The sequence below is a fragment of the Eulemur rufifrons genome, chromosome 7, assembly GCF_041146395.1.
Source record: "Eulemur rufifrons isolate Redbay chromosome 7, OSU_ERuf_1, whole genome shotgun sequence".
In the NCBI taxonomy this organism is placed as follows: Eukaryota; Metazoa; Chordata; class Mammalia; order Primates; family Lemuridae; genus Eulemur; species Eulemur rufifrons.
The window spans coordinates 210,391,184-210,411,117 of NC_090989.1; the positions used below are offsets into that span (position 1 = coordinate 210,391,184).

The following is a 19,934-nucleotide window of genomic DNA, read 5'->3' on the forward strand; positions in this document are numbered from 1 at the left end:
CTCCTGAGCTCAAGCGATCCTCCTGTCTCAGCCTCCCGAGTAGCTGGGACTACAGGCATGCACCACCATGCCCGGCTAATTTTTTCTATATATATTTTTAGCTGTCCATATAATTTCTTTCTATTTTTAGTAGAGATGGGGTCTCGCTCTTGCTCAGGCTGGTCTCGAACTCCTGAGCTCAAACGATCCGCCCACCTCGGCCTCCCAGAGTGCTAGGATTACAGGCGTGAGCCACCGCGCCCGGCCCTAAAAATCTTATTGAGTGTACTCAAGAACTTAAATAACTGGTTTTCATATGCAGGAAATAAAAGTCAGGAAAATCTTCCTGTCTTCGTAGTAATTAATTCCCATGTTATAGCAATGATAGGTCCTCTCAACTGTTTCTGCTTTTCTTAGAAAGAAATCTGAAACAACTGAAAAGGAAAAGAATAAGAAAATTTTATGAGACATCATCAAGCTATCGTTGGAGCACCATTTTTGTGGTATTATGTGGGTTCTCTTGAATATTCTGTAGTGATTATCACTTCTGCCTTCTTTCCCTCCTAGTGTGCTCTCGCTGCTGATGAAGTAGTATTTAATCAGAAGGAACTGGAAGTAAAGGAACTGAAGAATCAAGTGCAAATGATGGTACAGGAAAACAAAGGACATGTGGTATCTTTGAAGGAAGCCCAAAAAGTGAATAGATTGCAGGTGATGTTTCTTTTATTTTTTTGTAGAGACAGGTCTTGTACTGTCACCCAAGCTGGTGTACAGTGGCCCGATCATAGCCCCCTGAAACCTCTAACTCCTGGGCTCAGGTGATCCGCCTGCCTGAGCCTCCCAAGTAGCTAATGCTACAGGCATGCGCCACCACACCTGGCTGATTAAAAACATTTTTTCTTGTAGAGAAGGGGTCTAGAACTACTGGCCCCAAATGATCCATCTGCCTTGGCTTCCCAAAGTGCTGGGATTACAGGCATGAGCCACTATGGCTGGTCGAGGGTTTCTTACCGTATATAGCTCTGTAGATTTAGTTGAAATAGTATCAAACTAAACAGTCTAGCACTTTAAATGATAAATGGGAATGTTTACAAAAGTATATTTCAGTTAAAGAGTTCTGAAGAACCATCCTTTCACCACTGTTTTGAGTGCTATTTTTATCATAAATCAAGATCCATTTATACATGAATCTATTGTCTATTTCTGGGCATTCTAGTATATCTTACTGGTTTATTTACTTATTCTTGAGCCAATATCACATTTCTTACTTATAATAAGTCTAGATATTCTATAGAGCAAGGATTTCCACTCTCTTCTACCCTCCCCCCTCCCAAAATGTCTTGTTTGTTCCATGTACATTTTCTTTTCTTTTTCTTTGTTTTTTAAACAGTAACGTTGAGATATAATTCACACACCAGAGAATTTAACCCTTTAGCATGTACAATTCAGTGATTTTTATTTTTTTATTTTTTTATTTTTTTTTCTCATAAATTAAACAATAACAATTGAAGATTTTTATTTCTGATAAATGTTAAATATTGCTTTACTATACTTCTGTAAGCTTGAGACACTAATCTATAACCTTGCCTAAAATAGTGACCTCAGTGATTTTTAGTATATTTACAGAGTTGTATAACTATCACCACTATCTAATTTTATACTACTTTTATCACCCAAAAAAGAAATCTTATACCCATTAGCAGTCATTCTTCATTCCCTCTTTGTCTCAACCCCTGGCAACCACCACTTTTATTTTCGATCTCTATGGATTTACCTATTCTAAACATTTCCTATAACTGGAATCATATACTATATGGCCTTTGTGTCAGTCTTCTTTCACTTAAATGATATTTTCATTTATTTATTTTTAATTGTGAAATAACTGTATATTTATCAGGTACAGTGTGGAGTTTTGATCTGTGTATACATTATAGAAAGATTCCATCAAGCTAATTAACATATCCATCACCTCAACAACTTATTATTTTGTGGTGAGAATGTTAAAAATATATTTTTTAGCAATTTTGAAATATACAATACATTATTATTAACAGTGATCACCATCCTGTGCAATAGATCATTAAAACTTACTCCTCCAGTGTAGTTGAAACTTTGTACCCTTTGATCAACATGTACCCTTTCCACATCCCATATAAATTTTACAATTAGTTTTCAAGGGTTACAGAAAAACTTGTGATTTTGGTTGGAATTGTATTAAATCTATAGATCTGTTTGGAAAGAATTAACATCTTTTGATTATGAGTCTTCTAATCCATTAACATGGTATATTCCTTCATTTGCTTAGGTTTCCTTTGGTTTCTTTTAAAAATGGCTTTTTCTCTTTTTTGTGTGTATATATAGAAATATTGCACATATTTTGTTAGAGTTTTTCCTAGGTACTTGAATTTTTTATGTGACTAAATGGAATCTTTTTAAAATTTTATTTTCCTGATTTCTTAATTGTTTGTTTATATGTGGAACTACATTGATTTTTGTATGTTAATATCTTAGATATCCAGCAATCTCAGTAAACTTACTTTTTTTTTTTTTGAGACAGAGTCTCACTCTGTTGCCCGGGCTAGAGTGAGTGCCGTGGCGTCAGCCTAGCTCACAGCAACCTCAAACTCCTGGGCTTAAGCGATCCTACTGCCTCAGCCTCCCGAGTAGCTGGGACTACAGGCATGCGCCACCATGCCCGGCTAATTTTTTTTTGTATATATATATATTTTAGTTGTCCATATAATTTCTTTCTATTTTTAGTAGAGACGGGGTCTCACTCTTGCTCAGGCTGGTCTCGAACTCCTGACCTCCAGCGATCCACCCGCCTCGGCCTCCCAGAGTGCTAGGATTACAGGCGTGAGCCACCGCGCCCGGCCCTGTAAACTTACTTTTTAATTCCAATGTTTTATCTGTAATTCTTTTGGATTTTCATTTATGAGTTCATTTATAAATTGAATTTATAATTCATCTGCAAATAATGACAGTTTTATTTCTTCCTTTACAATCCTTTAATCTTCTATTTCTTTTTTTTATCTTCCCATATTTTCTGGGATCTCTTTAATATCTTTAGATGTATATTCACATATCCCCTTTTTCATTCCTGGTTATTTATACCTTCTTTCACTTTTTTTCCTTAATCGGCTTCCCTAATAAAATTACAAATTTTATGATTCTCTTCAAAGAGACAATTTTTGACTTTGTTGATCTTTGACTATTGTATGTTCATGATTTCATTAATTTCTGCCCTTAATATTTAATATTTCTACTTTCTTGGGGGAGTTAATCTTCTGCTATCTTTCTGACTTATTTAGATAGATTCTTGGTTCATTGATTTTTAGCTTCTCCTCTTTGATAATGTATGCATTTAAAGTTACACATGTACTATTAAGGTTATCTCCACCTCCATTCCATATTCAGATCAAAATATTTCCTAATTTTTATTGTGACTTTTTAGCCTATAAGTTATAAAATTATTTTATTTCCAATATATGAGTGATTTCTTTTTATTTTATTAACTTTTAGCTTAATTGCACTGTGGTCAGATAACATAACTATGTCTGATTATAGTCCTTTGAATGTATTGAAGTTTGCCTTTTGGCTCAGCATAAGGCCAGTTTTTTTCATTTTTAAAAATTTTTAAATTTTGTTAATTTTTTGCTTTATTTTTTAATTTCATTAATTTATTTTTAATTTGTATATATTCATGGTGTACAAGTGCATTTTACTATGTTGATACATTGCACTGTGGTGAAGTCAGAGTCTTCATTGTATCCATCATAGGAGCAATGAGCATTGTCATTGTACCCACCAAGCAACCTCCCATTATCTATCCTTCCCCCACCCTTTAACCTCCCCCCTCCCCGCAAGTCTCCATTGTCCATCATTCCACACTCTGCTTCCATGTGTGTACATTATACACATTATCTCCCACTTATAAGTGAGAACATACGATATTTGTCTTTGTGTATCTGATTTGTTTCACTCAAAATACTAGCCTCCAGTTTCATCCATGTTGCAACAAAAGGCATGATTTTCTTCTTTTTATGGCTGAATAGTATTCCATTGTGTATATATACCACATTTTCCTTATTCAGTCCTCTACTGATGGACACTTATGTTGATTTCATATGTTTGCTATTTTGAATAGTGCTGCGATAAATGTAAGAGTGTAAGTATATTTTTAATATAATGATTTCTTTTCCTTTGGGTAGATACCCAGTAGTGGGGATTGCTAGATCAAATGGTAGATCTACTTTTAGTTCTTTGAGAAATCTCTATACTATTTTCCATAGAGGTTGCACTAATTAACATTCCCACCGACACAGAGTTCCTTTTTCTCTGCATCCTCACCATCTGTTATTGTTTTTTTTTAAATAATCGCCATTCTGATTGGTATAAAATTATACTGCAGTGTGGTTTTAATTTGCATTTCTATGATGATTAGTGATGTTGAACGTTTTTTCATATGCTTGCTGGCCATTTGTTTTCTTTTGAAAAATGTCTATTCATGTCCTTAACTCATTTATTTTTTATTTATTTATTTTTTTGGAGACAGAGTCTCCCTTTGTTATCTGGGCTGGAGTGCAGTGGCATCATCATAGCTCACTACAACCTCAAGCTCCTGGGCTCAAGCAATCCTCCTGCCTCAGCCTCTGGAGTAGCTGGGACTACAGGCACATGCTGCCACATCTGGCTAATTTTTTCTATTTTTTGTAGAGACGGGGTCTTGCTTTTGCTCAGGCTGGTCTTGAACTCCTGATCTCAAGCAGTACTTCTGTCTCAGCCTCTCAGAGTGCTAGGATTACAGGTGTGAGCCATTGTACCCGGCCCTCGGCCCGCTTTTTAATGAGGTTATTTGTTTTTGTTTTTGTTGTTGAGTTTTTTGAGTTCCTTGTAAATTCTGGATATTGGTCCCATCAGATGTATAGTTTGCAAATATTTTCTCCCATTCTGCAGGTTGTCTCTTCACTCTGTTAGCTATTTCTTTAGCTGTGTAGAAGCTTTGTAATTTGAGTCCCATTTGCCTGTTTTTGTTGCCTGTGCTTTTGATGTCTTAGTCACGAATTCTTTGCCTAGACCAATGTCCAGAAGAGTTTTCCCTGGGTTTTCTTCTAGTGTTTTTATAGTTTCAGGTCTTATATTCAAGTCTTTAATCCATCTTGAGTTGATTTTTGAATATGGTGAGAGGTAGGGGTCAAATTTCATTCTTCTGTGTATGGCAATCCAGTTTCCCCAGCACCGTTTATTGAAAAGGGTGTCCCTTCCCCGGTGTATGTTCTTATTGACTTTATCAAAGATCAGTTGGCTGTAAGTATGTGGCTTTATTTCTGGGTTCTCTATTCTGTTTCATTGATCTGTGTGTTTATTTTTATACCAGTACCATTTTTTTTATTTTTATAGCCTTGTAGTATAATTTGAAGTCAGGCAATGTGATACCTCCAGCTTTGGGGTTTTTTTTGTTTGTTTGTTTACTCAAGATTTCTTTGACTATTTGGGCTCCTTTCTGGTTCCATATGAACTTTAGAATTGTTTTTCTAATTCTGAAAAAAATGTTAGTATTTTGATTGGGATCACATATTGAATCTGTAGATTGCTTTGGGCAAATGTTAATTCTTCCAAGCCATAAGCATGGGATGTTTTCCCATCTGTTTGTATCATTGATACTTTCTTTCATCAGTGTTTTGTTTGTTTGTTTGTTTGAGACAGAGTCTCACTCTGTTGCCTGGGCTAGAGTGCCGTGGTGTCAGCCTAGCTTACAGCAACCTCAAACTCCTGGGCTCAAGCAATCCTTCTGCCTCAGCCTCCCGAGTAGCTGGGACAACAGGCATGCGCCACCATGCCCGGCTAATTTTTTCTATATATTTTTAGTTGTCCAGCTAATTTATTTCTATTTTTAATAGAGACGGGGTCTTGCTCTTGCTCAGGCTGGTCTCAAACTCCTGAGCTCAAACGATCCTCCTGCCTCAGCCTCCCAGAGTGCTAGGATTATAGGCGTGAGCCACTGTGCCCGGCCTTTCATCAGTGTTTTGTAGTTTTCCTTGTAGTGATCTTTCACCTCCTTGATTAAATATATTCCTAGGTGGTTTTTTTTTTCTTTTTGGTATCTATTATAAATGGGATTGCCTTCTTGATTTGTTTCTTGGCTAGATTGCTATTGGTGTATAGAAACACTACTGATTTCTGTATGTTGATTTTGTATCTTGGGACTTTACTGAATTCATTTGTCAAATCTAAGAGTTTTTGGTGGAGTCTTTAGGGTTTTCTAGATGTAAGATCATATCATCAGTGAACACGGGTAATTTGACTTTCTCTTTTCCAATTTGGATGCCATGTATTTTTTTGTCTTGCCTTATTGGTCGGGTGAGGACTTCCAGTACTGTGTTGAATAAGAGCAGCGAAAGTGGGCATCCTTGTCTTATTCCAGGTCTTAGGGGTAATACTTTAAACTTTTTGCCATTAAGTATGATGTTGGCTGTGAGTTTGTTGTACTACATGATCTTTATTATTTTGAGGCATGTTTCTTTCTTCTATGCCTAGTACAGTGAGGATTTTTATGAAGGGATGCTGAATTTTATCAAATGCTTTTTCTGCATCTATTGAGATGATCATATGTTTTTTGTCCTTAATTCTGCTTATATGATGTATCACAGTTATTGATTTGCATATGTTGAACCATCCTTGCATGCTGGTATAAAAGCCAGTTGATCTTGGGTATATTATCTTTTTGATGTGCTGTTGGATTCAATTTGCTAGTACTTTGTTGAAGATTTTTATGTCTATGTTCATCAGGGATATTGGTCTAGTTTTATTTTTTTGTTGTGTCTTTGGTTTTGGTATCAGGGTGATACCGGCCTTAGACATAACGCCACTTGGGTGCTGTTAATACTGTTATTCAAATCTACATATTTTTTTTTTCTAAGACAGGGTCTTACTCTGTTGCCAGGGGCAGAGTGTAGTGGTGTGGTCATAGCTTACTGCAGATTCAAACTTGTGGACTGAAACGATCCTCCTGCCTCAGTCTCCCAAGTGGCTGGGACTATAGGCACACACCACCACGCCCAGCTAATTTTTCTATTTTTTGTAGAGATGGGGGTCTCACTGTCAGCAAGGCTGGTCTTGAACTGCTGGGCTCAAGCAATCCTTCCGCTTCAGCCTCCCAAAGTGCTGGGATTACAGGTGTGAGCCACTGCACCCAGCCCAAATCTCTATTTTTACACACCTTTTTGGATCTTTTTGTTATATCAGTAATATAGAGCGTAATGTTAAAATCTCCTATTATGATTTTGGATTTGTCTTCTCCATGGAGTGCTGGTAGTTTTTGCATTATATATATTGAAGCTGTATTTTTAAGTGGATATAGATGTAAAATTGTTACATCATCCTGAATTGGCCTTTTAATGATTTTTTACCTCTTTTTATCTCTTCTAATGACTTTTACCTTAATGTCTACATTGATATTATTATAGCTACATCAGCTATCTTTTGATTAATATTTACATGGTATCTCTTTTTCCATCTTATTTTTAATCTTTTTATGTCTATTTTCAGTGTTTCTTGTAAGCAGCATATAAGATGATTTTACAATCCTCTCCAATGGTCTTTATCTTTTAATTGGATTATTTAGTTCATTTCCAAATTTAACATAATTGCTATTATATTTTAGTTAACATCCACCATTGTGGTTTTTATTTATCCTTCCTGCTCTATGTTCCTTTTTCTATACTTTTTTTTTACCATCTTTTGGATCAATTTGGTATTTTGTATTTTTCTATTGTTTTCTCCATTAACTTAGAAGTTATACTTTTACTTTTGTAAAGTTATTATCCTAGAATGTATACCATGCACCCTTGACTTAATAAAGTCTAATATTAATTCGTACCTTAAGCCTTTTCCCAATGTAAGGACTCCATATAATACTTTTCAACTTATATGCCATTGGTGTTCTATATTTTAATTATCTGAATACATGACTTTAAAATAAGGTTGCATTTTTATTGCTCAGTGTTAACACAATGAAACTTCAGGATTTTTTTCTCCCTATTTAAACGTAGTACATCGAAAGTATTAAGATGTATGACATTTTATTTACATAAATTTATGCTTGTAAAACAGAGATTGATGTTAGAGCTTCTGGATTGGATACACTTTAAAATTTTCTTTAGAGGGCCAGTAGCAATGGCTCATGCCTGTAATCCTAGCACTTAAGGAGGCTGAGGCAGGAGGATGGCTTGAGCCCAGGAATTTGAGATTGCAGTGAGCTATGATAATGCCATTGCACTGCAGACTGGGTGACAGAGTGAGACCCTGTCTCAAAAAAAAAAAAAGATATTTCTTTAGAGAATATATTTAAAAATGAAACCACGTACACACACACACACACACACACACACACACACACACTCTTGACATACAGTTTCTTCTGCCATTGATTTCCAAGTCCTCTTTCCTCCAGGACTATTAGTTGGCGGCTATCTTCTATCTCTTTGTGCATTTGGCTTCCTTTTTCACTGAGTAAGGCTTTCACTTTCCCGCACCTGTTATCACTTTCTGCTTCCTTTGCTGCAACCTGTGCTGTCTGCAATTCTTTCTCCACTTTTTCAACTTTCACATCTCTTGTTACTTCTTGCATTTCACTCAGAAAGTCTATGCTTTTATAAAGATAGCTAAGCTAACCAAGGTGCTTCAAGTTGGCAAAGCAACCAGTTACAGTGAATGGGACATTATCTTTGAGTATCTGACTTTTTTGGCTGTGTTTGTTGCTGCTTACTGCTCAGAAAGTTTTATCACTCAGAAGAATCTTAGTCACTTGTGAACATCAGAAGGCTAGTCTCTGGATAAATGAGGTTTGACAGTATTGTTAAGGTAGTTATGATTTTGGTCAATGTAAAATTCATTTTTAATCATAATATACATATGTACTGAGGTTCTTTATGTCTAAAATTCTCATCTTTCTTCTACAAAGAATGAAAAAATAATAGAACAACAGCTTCTTGTGGATCAACTGAGTGAAGAACTAACAAAACTTAACCTGTCAATGACTTCTTCAGCTAAGGAAAATTGTGGAGATGGGCCAGATGCCAGGATCCCTGAAAAGAGACCATATACTGTACCATTTGATACTCGTTTGGGGCATTATATTTATATCCCATCAAGACAAGACTCCAAGAAGGTAAAGTCCAAACATTAATCTTTTTCCTATTTTGAGATTAAAAAAAATTATATGTAATATAATATAATATCACAGTGTATTTATACAGTCTTAGCAGCTTTTTCTGTTTGCTTTCATGGGCTTTTGTGTATATGTTTTCTTTTAAGCATGCTTCTTTTTTTTTTTTTTTGAGACAGAGTATCGCTTTGTTGCCCGGGCTAGAGTGAGTGCCGTGGCGTCAGCCTAGCTCACAGCAACCTCAAACTCCTGGGCTTAAGCAATCCTACTGCCTCAGCCTCCCGAGTAGCTGGGACTACAGGCATGCGCCACCATGCCCGGCTAATTTTTTCTATATATATTTTAGTTGGCCCATGCTTCTTTTTAATAAAAAATTAATAAAGATAATACATAGTTATATTTAGAGGGAATAGTTGGATGGAAATAATGTCTACACTTTATCAAGGAGAAAAAGCTATCTTTTGTGGCATATTTTCAGACATGACTAAATTTGATATCTTCATGAATTTTTTTCTTTCTTTAACTATACGAAGTTGAGATGAGGTTGGAGGGTATTTATTTAGACTTATCTGGTCTGTCTTATTATTTTCAAAATAACATTTATTATTATTCAGTCTTACCAAGTTGTCATAATCAAGACAGTATAAAGATCAATATGAAATTTAGTTTGTGCGTGGGTGGAAAATATATACATCTACAGATTTCTCTTAAGAATTATCAAGGAATCTCTATTATGGATAAGACTTAATCAGCGGATTAATGAATGTTCTTTTCTATATACTAATTTTATGAAGGGAAATGATTTTTTCAGTGAGAGCTATGTGGTGTTTATAGTCAGAATGATAAGAATTATGAGAGGCAAATGGTATATGAGCAGCCTCATGGACTTTGCATCGGGCAGGCTTGGGTGTGAATACCAGCTCTGTTGTGTAGCCCTGGGTGTATGACTTAGACCCCCAAGTGAGCCCCAGGTTCCTTATGTATAAGAATGGGGGTAATATGTTAAACAAATTTGGGGAGGTAAACAAATAAATAAATGAGACCTAAGCCAAGTGCAGTGGCATGTGCCTGTAGTCTCAGCTATTTGGGAGGATGAGGTCAGGAGGATTGCTTGAGCCCAGGAGGGCTCATGACGCTGTGATTATGCCTGTGAACAGCCCCTGCACTCCAGCCTGGGCAACACAGCGAGACTGTCTCTAAAAAAAATTTTTTTAAATAAAAATAATAATAAAATAAATACGATCTTTTTACTCTTTCCCTCTAATATGTATTAAATTTAAGCAATCATATAGGAAGTGAAATCAAACTCTTCAGGGGTGGGGAACCTGTGGCCTTAAGGCCACATGTGGCCCTCTTACATCCGTAAGCGTGGCCTTTTGGCTGAATCCAAATTTTACAGAACAAGTCTGAAGTGACTATAGATTTGTTCTTTTTCAGAGGGAACGTGATGACTGTTTCCAAATATCTGAAGACTTATCATTATTGTTATATTTTTTTCTTTAGAGTTAGGACCAGTGAGAGGAAGCACTAAGGGAATATAAAGGAGAACTTATTAATGAGAACTGCAATGGCATGAGAGGACCCAGGGCTTGTTAGGGCCACCACAGTGAATGTGTTTAAGCAGAAGCTAGATGATAATTTACAGTATTGCAGAAGAGGTCAGACATAAGATGAGGGTTGAACTAGGTAACCTTTCCAGGTAAGTTCTTTCCAGCCTTGGGGCTATGTAATTGTAGGAAAAAGTGGTTAGAATTTAAAAATTGGCTTTTAGATGCATATTCCTTAGTTAGCTGAATTTTTTCTTTTTTTTAGATAGAGTCTTGCTTTGTTGCCTGGGCTAGAGTGCCATTGCATCAGCCTAGCTCACAGCAGCCTTAAACTCCTGGGCTCAAGCTATCCTCCTGCCTCAGGCTTCTGAGTAGCTGGGACTACAGGCATGCCAACACGCCCAGCTAACTTTTTTTTTTCTATTTTTAGTTGCCCAGCTAATTTCTTTCTATTTTTAATAGAGATGGGGTCTCGCTTTTGCTGAGGCTGGTCTCGAACTCTTGACCTCAAGCGATCCCCGCCCCCGCCCGCCTGGCCTCGGCCTCCGAGAGTGCTAAGATTACAGGCGTGAGCTACCACGCCCGGCCAGTTAGCTGCAGTATTAATCAGCTCATTTTACTACTTATATTATGGATCAATACTATTTGGAGAATTAATGAAAATGCTGAAATATCCCTAGTGGTGAGTTATGGATTGCAGAAGCAACTGAGGGGAGGTAGGACCCAACACCTTGGTAGGAAGAGGCCAGATTATAGAAAGCTTTATGAACCTGCCATCATGTTGGGTGGGCCCTTAAAGAGTTAATTTGCGAAATGTTACTCCTTGTGGCAGATGTTATTTGGTGTTCATTATTAAGCTGGACCAGTTGGTTTTCTTTATAAAAAGAAATTTTAAAAGGAAATTACAGTCCCAGAGAACAAAGTTGACTTTGAACAAAAAGTTTTATTTGTTCTTGAAATAATTCCCAAACCCTGACAGGAGAAACCTTGATGCCTGCCAGTTATGGGGCAAAATTGCCATGCTAATAAGTACATTGTACTTGTTAGATAAATACTTCTTGATTTGGTTCTTCTGTAAAGAATTACCCTCCCTTGTTCTCTGTACCCCAGAATTGGGAGGCCACCTAGAAAACTTTACCCCCATCCATCGTGGTACTCATGTACAAATAGTCTAATTAGGTGGCTAACAGTAGAGGCACAAAAATCAGATATAAGAGGATCTTCTGGACCAGGAAGGCTTTTCTGGGAAGGGGATATGTGAGGGACCTACTGTCAAGTGATTTAATGTTGAATACTATGTAATGATATACATATCTCACTATATGTTATACTTTTAACAGCTTATTATGATTTATATTGATGAATATCTCTTTTTTTTTTTTTTTTTGAGACAGTCTCACTCTGTTGCCCAGGTTAGAGTGAGTGCCGTGGCGTCAGCCTAGCTCACAGCAACCTCAAACTCCTGAGCTCAAGCGATCCTCCTGTCTCAGCCTCCCAAGTAGCTGGGACTACAGGCATGCACCGCCATGCCTGGCTAATTTTTTCTATATATATTTTTAGCTGTCCATATAATTTCTTTCTATTTTTAGTAGAGATGGGGTCTCGCTCTTGCTCAGGCTGGTCTCGAACTCCTGAGCTCAAACGATCCGCCCACCTCGGCCTCCCAGAGTGCTAGGATTACAGGCGTGAGCCACCGCGCCTGGCTGGATATTGATGAATATCTCTTCTAATATTTTATTATTTAGCTTTTTTGGGAAATAACCTTGAGGTTTGGTTACAGAGAAGTGATGAAAAAGGAAATATTTGGTAATGGAAACTAGAACAAAACAAAAATATAAAGGCAATTTCTAATTTATTGTTGTTGTCTTCCAAGGTCATTTTTTGAGAATTTAAAGTGCATTTGCAATAGAAGCATGTTATAATATAGAAAATTCCCAGGCTAGCCCATAGAATTTTATTTAGCCCATGATATATAAATACATATAAATATATCACTTAGACCATTAATTCAGTTATACCTAACTATCACATGGAAAGTATAACAAGTAAGTATATTCTGACATCAAAATTGGGACTATTTTGCCCTGGCATAGGGAATGGATTTCTTCCTGTGGTGGGCCTTGGATTGGAGGGGGATGCAGACCTTTAGCGGCACCACAATTCTCCAAGTGTTCTGAACTGGGAGGATTGGGATGTGGGCACATTTGTTGGGGAATGCCTGGGCTGTGTTTAAGAACTGGGATGTTTTCTAGGCTTTTCTTGGTTTCATTTTTGAATCCTATTTTCCATGAAGCCGTCTTTGAAGATAGAAGAGCTTTTTAGAAGAGAATGAGCTATATAAATTCTGAAAGAAGTATGTGTTCATGAGTCATAATAGTGTTGTGAAATTAATTTTGACTTTTTTTGAGGGGGGCATATTTTCAGTGATTGGCTATTTTTTAAGAGTACCTATCTAATAACCTCTTAAAAACATTTAGAGTAATAAGATAAAAATAGACATTTTAAAAATTACTGTTTTGTTGTTGGGTGGGGGAATTACTCGCAAGATCTACACAAGTCCTCCAGTGTATTCTCTGGATCGAGTATTTGCTGGATTTCGAACACGAAGTCAGATGCTGTTGGGTCACATAGAAGAGCAAGATAAAGTCCTCCACTGCCAATTTTCTGATAACAGTGATGATGAAGAATCTGAAGACCAAGAGAAATCTGGAATTAGGTATGTTAAATATAGGCTGATTTAACAAACATTTTTAATGATGTAATAAATATAGGAGATGTAGTTTTTTTTATTAAAGTGTATCTTTTGCATTTAAAATAATGGTAAGTAGTTTTTGCTAAATATACTGTCAGCTAATGTGTTATGAAACTAATGTTTGAACACAAGTCATCAGTCTTAAAATTGAAAAATAATTTTGCTTTTAGAGCTTTTATAGTGCTACGGTAGCAACAAACATAAATTTTTCACTAGATCCAACGTTGGGGGGCATCATTTTTTTTTTCCTTTTCTTTTTCTTTTTAGACAACCAGAAAGAAGATAGGGGGCATCCTTTTATTTTGAAAAATATTAATAAAATTCTGTTTTTTAAATATAATTAATAATTTTTTAATGTTACTGTCACTTTTGGGGGAAACTAATATGAGGACACATTAGAAAACATTAACAAGTTAATTATGATTCTGATTTTTTTTTAGATGTAGAAGTTGCTCATGGACTCAGAAGCCAGGCTCTGTTTGTTCTCTTGTTGAATTGAATGATACTCAGGATGAAACACAAAAGTCAAGTTTAGGGAATGAAGGTATATGGGCTTTCTCAATTAACTTAGACCTAATGGTTATAGGACCCTTCTCTTTTTCTTCAGTTGATAATTTAAGAAACATCTAGGAGTTCTCAAAGACCAGAGCTTGGTAGGAATGCTTTCCTGGTTGGTAGAATTTCCTTTATATTCTCTTTTCTACCTCTAATTTTTCAGTCTTTTTACTCATTAATAAACAAGATTTTCTACCAACAATTCTGACTAGAGATATAGGCTAACTCTCTTAGAAGAGGGATTTTTATATGCCGACCTGAGTTAATATGCTTTGATACTCTTGATTACTTTAAAATACATCGTAAGTAACTTACTAGATGTGTAATTTACTGCTTCACTGGCACTCATGCCTAACGTTAGTGATGTATTTACCATTAGAGCTCAATTAGTTTACTAGGTGCCTGTAATGTTTCAGTACACAATTGATGAGAATTTTTAGGTATCAAATAACAGCATCAAAACATTTATATTGCAAAAACTATAGTAGGAGATTTTAACTCCTCTCTCTTGGCCAGTCAACCCCCAAAAAGTAAAGGTACAGAGAATATAAATAACATGATAAGTGCTATACTATGAAAGTACAGAGCATCTTTTTAAGAGCCTGTGTATGTAATGTTTACCAAAAATATAAACTAAAATAAATTTCAAAATGTGGAAATAGTAAAGATAAGTACTACTCAAGTAGCCATCCTTGGGCCATTTGTTACTGGTCTGCAACCAGGGAAGAAACTTAGGCCAGAATGTAAATGAGTACACTGGTCCTTCATTGAGAAGGTCTTGCTCTGAAAAAACTGTAACCTAAGCTAAAGCTTAGTGACATAGTTGATTTACATTCTGGTTCAGGAGAGTAACAAACAGTGCTAGACTACACTCTGAGTAACATGGTATAGAATGCATTCTTTGATTATAATAAAAGTAGAAGTTAATAGGAAAAAAATCTACCACTCTACCCACCTAGAGATTTTACATCTATCTCAAATCTCAGGTTAAAGGTAACGAAAAACTATGTGTCCAAATCTATGGCCTATGACTAAAGTGCATGCATATATATATATATATATTTTTTTTTTAATTTCTAAGGAAATGAAAACTCTTACTGTAAGCTAGAAAGCTCAAGTCCCAATTGCTGAGTATTTTTTCCTCTCTTTCCTTCCCTTTTTGTCCCTTTCTCTGCTACCTCTAAACTGCTTTTCTTTTTTAACTCAACTTCTGTTGACTATCTATGAGCAGATAGTTTTAGTTCTCAGTTTTGCTTCTTTTGTTTTAAAGATTTAAAGATTGAATGTCTCCAGGAGAGTCAAGAGTTGAATTTGCAAAAATTAAGGAACTCAGAACGCATACTTACTGAAGCTAAACAAAAAATGAGAGAACTTACAATTAACATCAAGATGAAGGAAGATCTGATTAAAGAATTAATAAAAACAGGTAATAGTATTCTGTGAACCAGCATATGTGAGGAAAAAAAGCTTCTAAAATTGCTTCCAATGTGGTAACATTTAGTTTTTGAAGCTCTAGAACTATCTCCTGTAGCTTAGATTTGGTATAACAAGGTGTGTGTTACAGCCAATATGTATAGGTTAGTTAGCAAAAAAACTTTGTAATGTTGTGATTTCATCTGTGAGTTGTTCTAACCGGTGTAAACTGTGTTGCACTGAAACTCAACAGCACTTAACTTTTTTTTTTTTTTTTTGCTATTTTTAAAGAAGCTTTATACTTGGCATCTAGGAATATGTCTGAGATTTTTTTCTAGCTCATTTTAATATTTATTTATTTTAAAGTTTTAGTCTTCATTTCCTTAGCTTATTTTTAACATTAATTATAAACTTTATATTTTAGTTGTAGATTTTTTTATTTCCCTAAAGATGTAAGGATTTGTTCTGAGAGCTATTCTCTTAGGTGGGCCAGATTTTTAGCTTTGACCCCTACGTCTCAAATCCTGGCACACTGGGAGTATCTACCACATCCTGTCCTCATCCTCAGCTAGATTAGGCTTGCCTTAGAAGGGGCATCTTAGGCTTTTTGTTTTCTTCCCCCTCAGTATGCTCAAAGTATCAGCTTTGACTACTTTGAAATTTAGTAAAGAATTGAAGAAAGGAGAGCCACTAGCATTTCTTTTCCCCAACCTTATGAAAAACAATTAAAATTTTTTATTAAAAAATTACAAGATTTACTGTGTAACAATACAGTAAACTGCATAACAGTACTATAAATGGTCCCTGGTGATTATTCATCCCTGGAGCTCTAGACTATTTCCTGCTGCCACGAATTTGTTAGTCTAGTTCACAGACAGTTGCCTATTCAAAGCAAATCAAAAAAAAGTTTTTAGGATCAGTAGCTGGGCTTAGAATGAAAAAATAGATAGAAATATCTATATTCTATTTTTTCTATGTTGTAAATATTCTAAGAAAAGCATTTAAAAATAATTCATCTTTAACAAGTTCAATGTAATGAAAAAGGAGAATGTCGGCTCTAAATGAAAAGATCCTTAAGAGGTAAAACAGTCAGATGTATTGTGGACCTTGTTTGGATCCTGATTAAAATAAACTAATTGTAAAAGACATTTTGAGGCTGGGTGCGGTGGCTCACACCTGTAATCCTAGCACTTTGGGAGACCAAGGCGGGAGGGTTGAGGTCAGGAGTTCAACACCAGCCTGAGCAAGAGCAAGACCCCGTCTCTACTAAAAATAGAAAGAAATTAACTGGACAACTAAAAATATATAGAAAAAATTAGCCGAGCATGAGTGGTGCATGCTGGGTGACAGAGTGAGACTCTGTCTCAAAATCTCTTTTTTTTTTTTTTTTTTTGAGACAGTTAAGGAAGGCTGAATATAGACTGGTATGTATTACTATTGTTAAGTGTAATGGCCTTTTGGTTATGTCCGTGTTTTATATAGATGCTTATTGAAGTATGTATAGGTGAGATGTTATGACATCTGTGATTGCTTTATAACATTTAAGCATAGTAAAACAAAAGAAGGCTTTTTTTCAAGAGACTGGGTCTCACTCTGTTGTCCAGGCTGGAGTACAGTGATGCAGTCATAGCTCACTGCAGGGCTCACTCCATGGGCTCAAGTAATCCTCCCACATCAGCCTCCTGAGTAACTGGGACTATAGGCACATGCTATTATACCTGGCTAATTTTTAAATTTTTTGTAGAGACAGGGATCTCATTGTATTGCCCAGGCTGGTTTCGAACTCCTGGACTCAATCAGTCCTCCAGCACTGGCTTCCCAAAGTGCTGAGATTACAGATGTGAGCCACCCACACCCAGCCAAAAGAAGGCATATTTGAAGCAGCTGTGACAAAGTCTTGATAACTCTCAAATCTGGGTTATAGGGGTTGATTTTATTATTTATTTTGTTCATAATTTTTCAAAAAAGAATTCAGGGAGACAGATTATAGGTAGCAGGAAGCCGAAGTGTACTAAGAGGCAAAAATTCCCTCTTACTCCAAATATTATTCTTAATTGAATTTGATGCCAACAAAGCTCAACTGCAAACTCAGAAGCTCAGAAGTGTCACACTAAAACACAAAAGATGAGCTAGTAAGAAGACTGAATGACAGCGGATGGGAATAATCATTAAGTAACTAATCATTAAGAGGCCTGGTGGCAACCTGTGTTTGATTGGTGGGGCGGGCGTGGGTTGGGGGGACTGGATTTTTAATGCTATGCCTTGAAGGATAACACTGCCCAGCTGGATTTTTATTTAGAGTAGACCATTTTTATGTATTTGATGTTTTAATTTTTTTACATAATTTATAATTGTTCTTACTATTATTATGGTTAAGGTAACAATGCCAAGTCTGTAAGCAAACAGTATTCTCTGAAAGTAACAAAACTAGAGCACGATGCGGAACAGGCGAGAGTGGAACTAACTGAAACACAAAAGCAGCTACAGGAGCTGGAAAACAAAGATCTTTTTGATGTTGCTTTGAAGGTAAAATTACAGAAAGAGTTCCGTAAAAAGATGGATGCTGCAAAGTTGAGAATCCAGGTAATTTTTAAAATGTAATTGAGAAAACTTATTTAAGCTTTCCTGCTTTCAAAGCTTCTTGTACTGAATTAGGAAAGAAGTGAGATTCATTTTTTACCAGCCCAGCAGGAGAAACTGGATGGCAATTTGTCTTTTGCAGTGTACTGGTCAGTTTATGTATTTTACAATCTGGGTAGTATATTTCTTCATTCAAGAAGTATATTATCATAATCTTCATATCAGAAACCACATGGTAAGAAATAAAGGTAACCACAGAAATAGTGTCCTTTTCTGAAGGACAAAGAATTAAATAATGGTTAAATGATACATATACAACATCTGGTACGGATATGGCACTTTGTAGACGCTCAACAAGTGGGAACTATTTCAGACAGTTTTCTGAAACCATCACTGATTGATTGGGTTAAGAAAGGTTAATAATGTTGACTACTACAACTCATCCTTAATTTCCTAATGGCTGGATTTAGCTGTAACTTCAGAAATAGCTACAGTTAAAAATTCTATTCTATGAGAAATATTTCATTACAGAATGATTTTGTGTAATGAAGCCATTTCCAGATTCTTTGGAGATAGTCACAGTGCTTTGTCAGTCTGATCATAATGAACTTTCTGGGATGCCTTTTCTAGTTCTTTTCATCTCATGATCTCTTGCTTCCACATTATAGAAATATATTCATATTGTTTTCATTATAGCTAGAATTGGGTTGTTAACCTATTCAGAGCATTTTGGGGGGGACCTGTACCACCATTATTTTCTTTCAACAGACAAATGTTTACTTTACACATCCAGTGTGCCAGGTCCTATTCTAGGTACAGATGCAGAGGTGAACAGGCCAAAAAAGTCTCTCCTAGGGTTTTGAATGCCGCCTCAAATATCTGGATATTTCCACTAAAAGTTGTTACCTATAGCTTCTCAACACCAAGTTAAAATAATATTAATATGACTTGAATAGTTGAAATGCTTAAAGGAGAACATGGTGATTATGTCACGCCTTCCATCTTCCTTCAAAATACTTAGTTCCCCTTTGGAATTTACCTCCAAGTGGCTTGGGATCAATATTTACTTCTTGACAATTACTTCTTGACCCTTTAAATTAAGGCTGGGATGTCTAACAAATACTCATTTTAACAAACCATTACTAGAATAAAACAATTAAGATGTTTCCTTTGTGTTTATTGTGAAATTTTAATTATAATTTAATAGGTTTATATCCTAGCTTCAGTTCTGATTGTAATTTTTATACTCAATATTAATAACCAAAACTATTATTTTTGTAAGGAAGCTATTATATTTATTTATCATGTGTACATCTGTAGTTTGAGCCTTGTTTATGGATTTAGCAAGGGTTATTTTGATATTTCCTATATCTCATGCAACTAAAATGGTTGAGATTAAAAGATTAAGGATTATTAATAGAGTTTGTGAATTATTATGTCTTTCCATGTTTTCCATGTTCTCCATGTTCCCTGCTACATATCCTTTTCTGCTAACAGTACTGATAAGGAAAGGAAAAGAAAGGTATAGAACTTAACCTCAAAGGAAACAGTTGATATAGCAGAAGATGGAAACAAGATATGTAGTTTTAGAAATTTCTGTCCCTTTGACATATCTATGCACTATTGATGGGGATGAGGATGGTAAGGATGTTGAGGAAGATGGTAGTTACCCCTTACTGAGTATCTACAAAGTGCCATATACATACCATATGTTTTATATGTATTATTTAATCCTCCAAAGTGGGCATTTTTACCGCATTTTACAAATGAGGAAACTAAAGTTTAGAAAGGTAAAATAACCCATTCAGAGTCACATAGTGGTGATGACAATACCAAACATATCATGCTGTTTTAAATTATTGAAATACTAGCATTTTTATTGGTATAATACAGTTATTTCAATTCTAAAACTTTAAAAATTTTTTAAATTAAAAAAATCTAA

General features: G+C 35.7%; 1 protein-coding gene across 6 annotated transcripts in view; it reads left to right on the top strand.

The window, feature by feature from the left end:
* The window catches only part of KIF27 (kinesin family member 27), a 69,869-nt gene that overhangs the window by 17,820 nt on the left and 32,115 nt on the right, over positions 1 to 19,934 (top strand). For all 6 annotated transcript variants that reach the window (XM_069476324.1, XM_069476328.1, XM_069476326.1 and 3 more), the window contains 6 exons: positions 547 to 690; positions 8,942 to 9,148; positions 13,239 to 13,408; positions 13,885 to 13,988; positions 15,270 to 15,425; positions 17,790 to 17,995. In XM_069476324.1, coding sequence (XP_069332425.1) covers positions 547 to 690; positions 8,942 to 9,148; positions 13,239 to 13,408; positions 13,885 to 13,988; positions 15,270 to 15,425; positions 17,790 to 17,995 — 987 coding nt within the window. The remainder of the gene's footprint in view (positions 1 to 546; positions 691 to 8,941; positions 9,149 to 13,238; positions 13,409 to 13,884; positions 13,989 to 15,269; positions 15,426 to 17,789; positions 17,996 to 19,934) is intronic.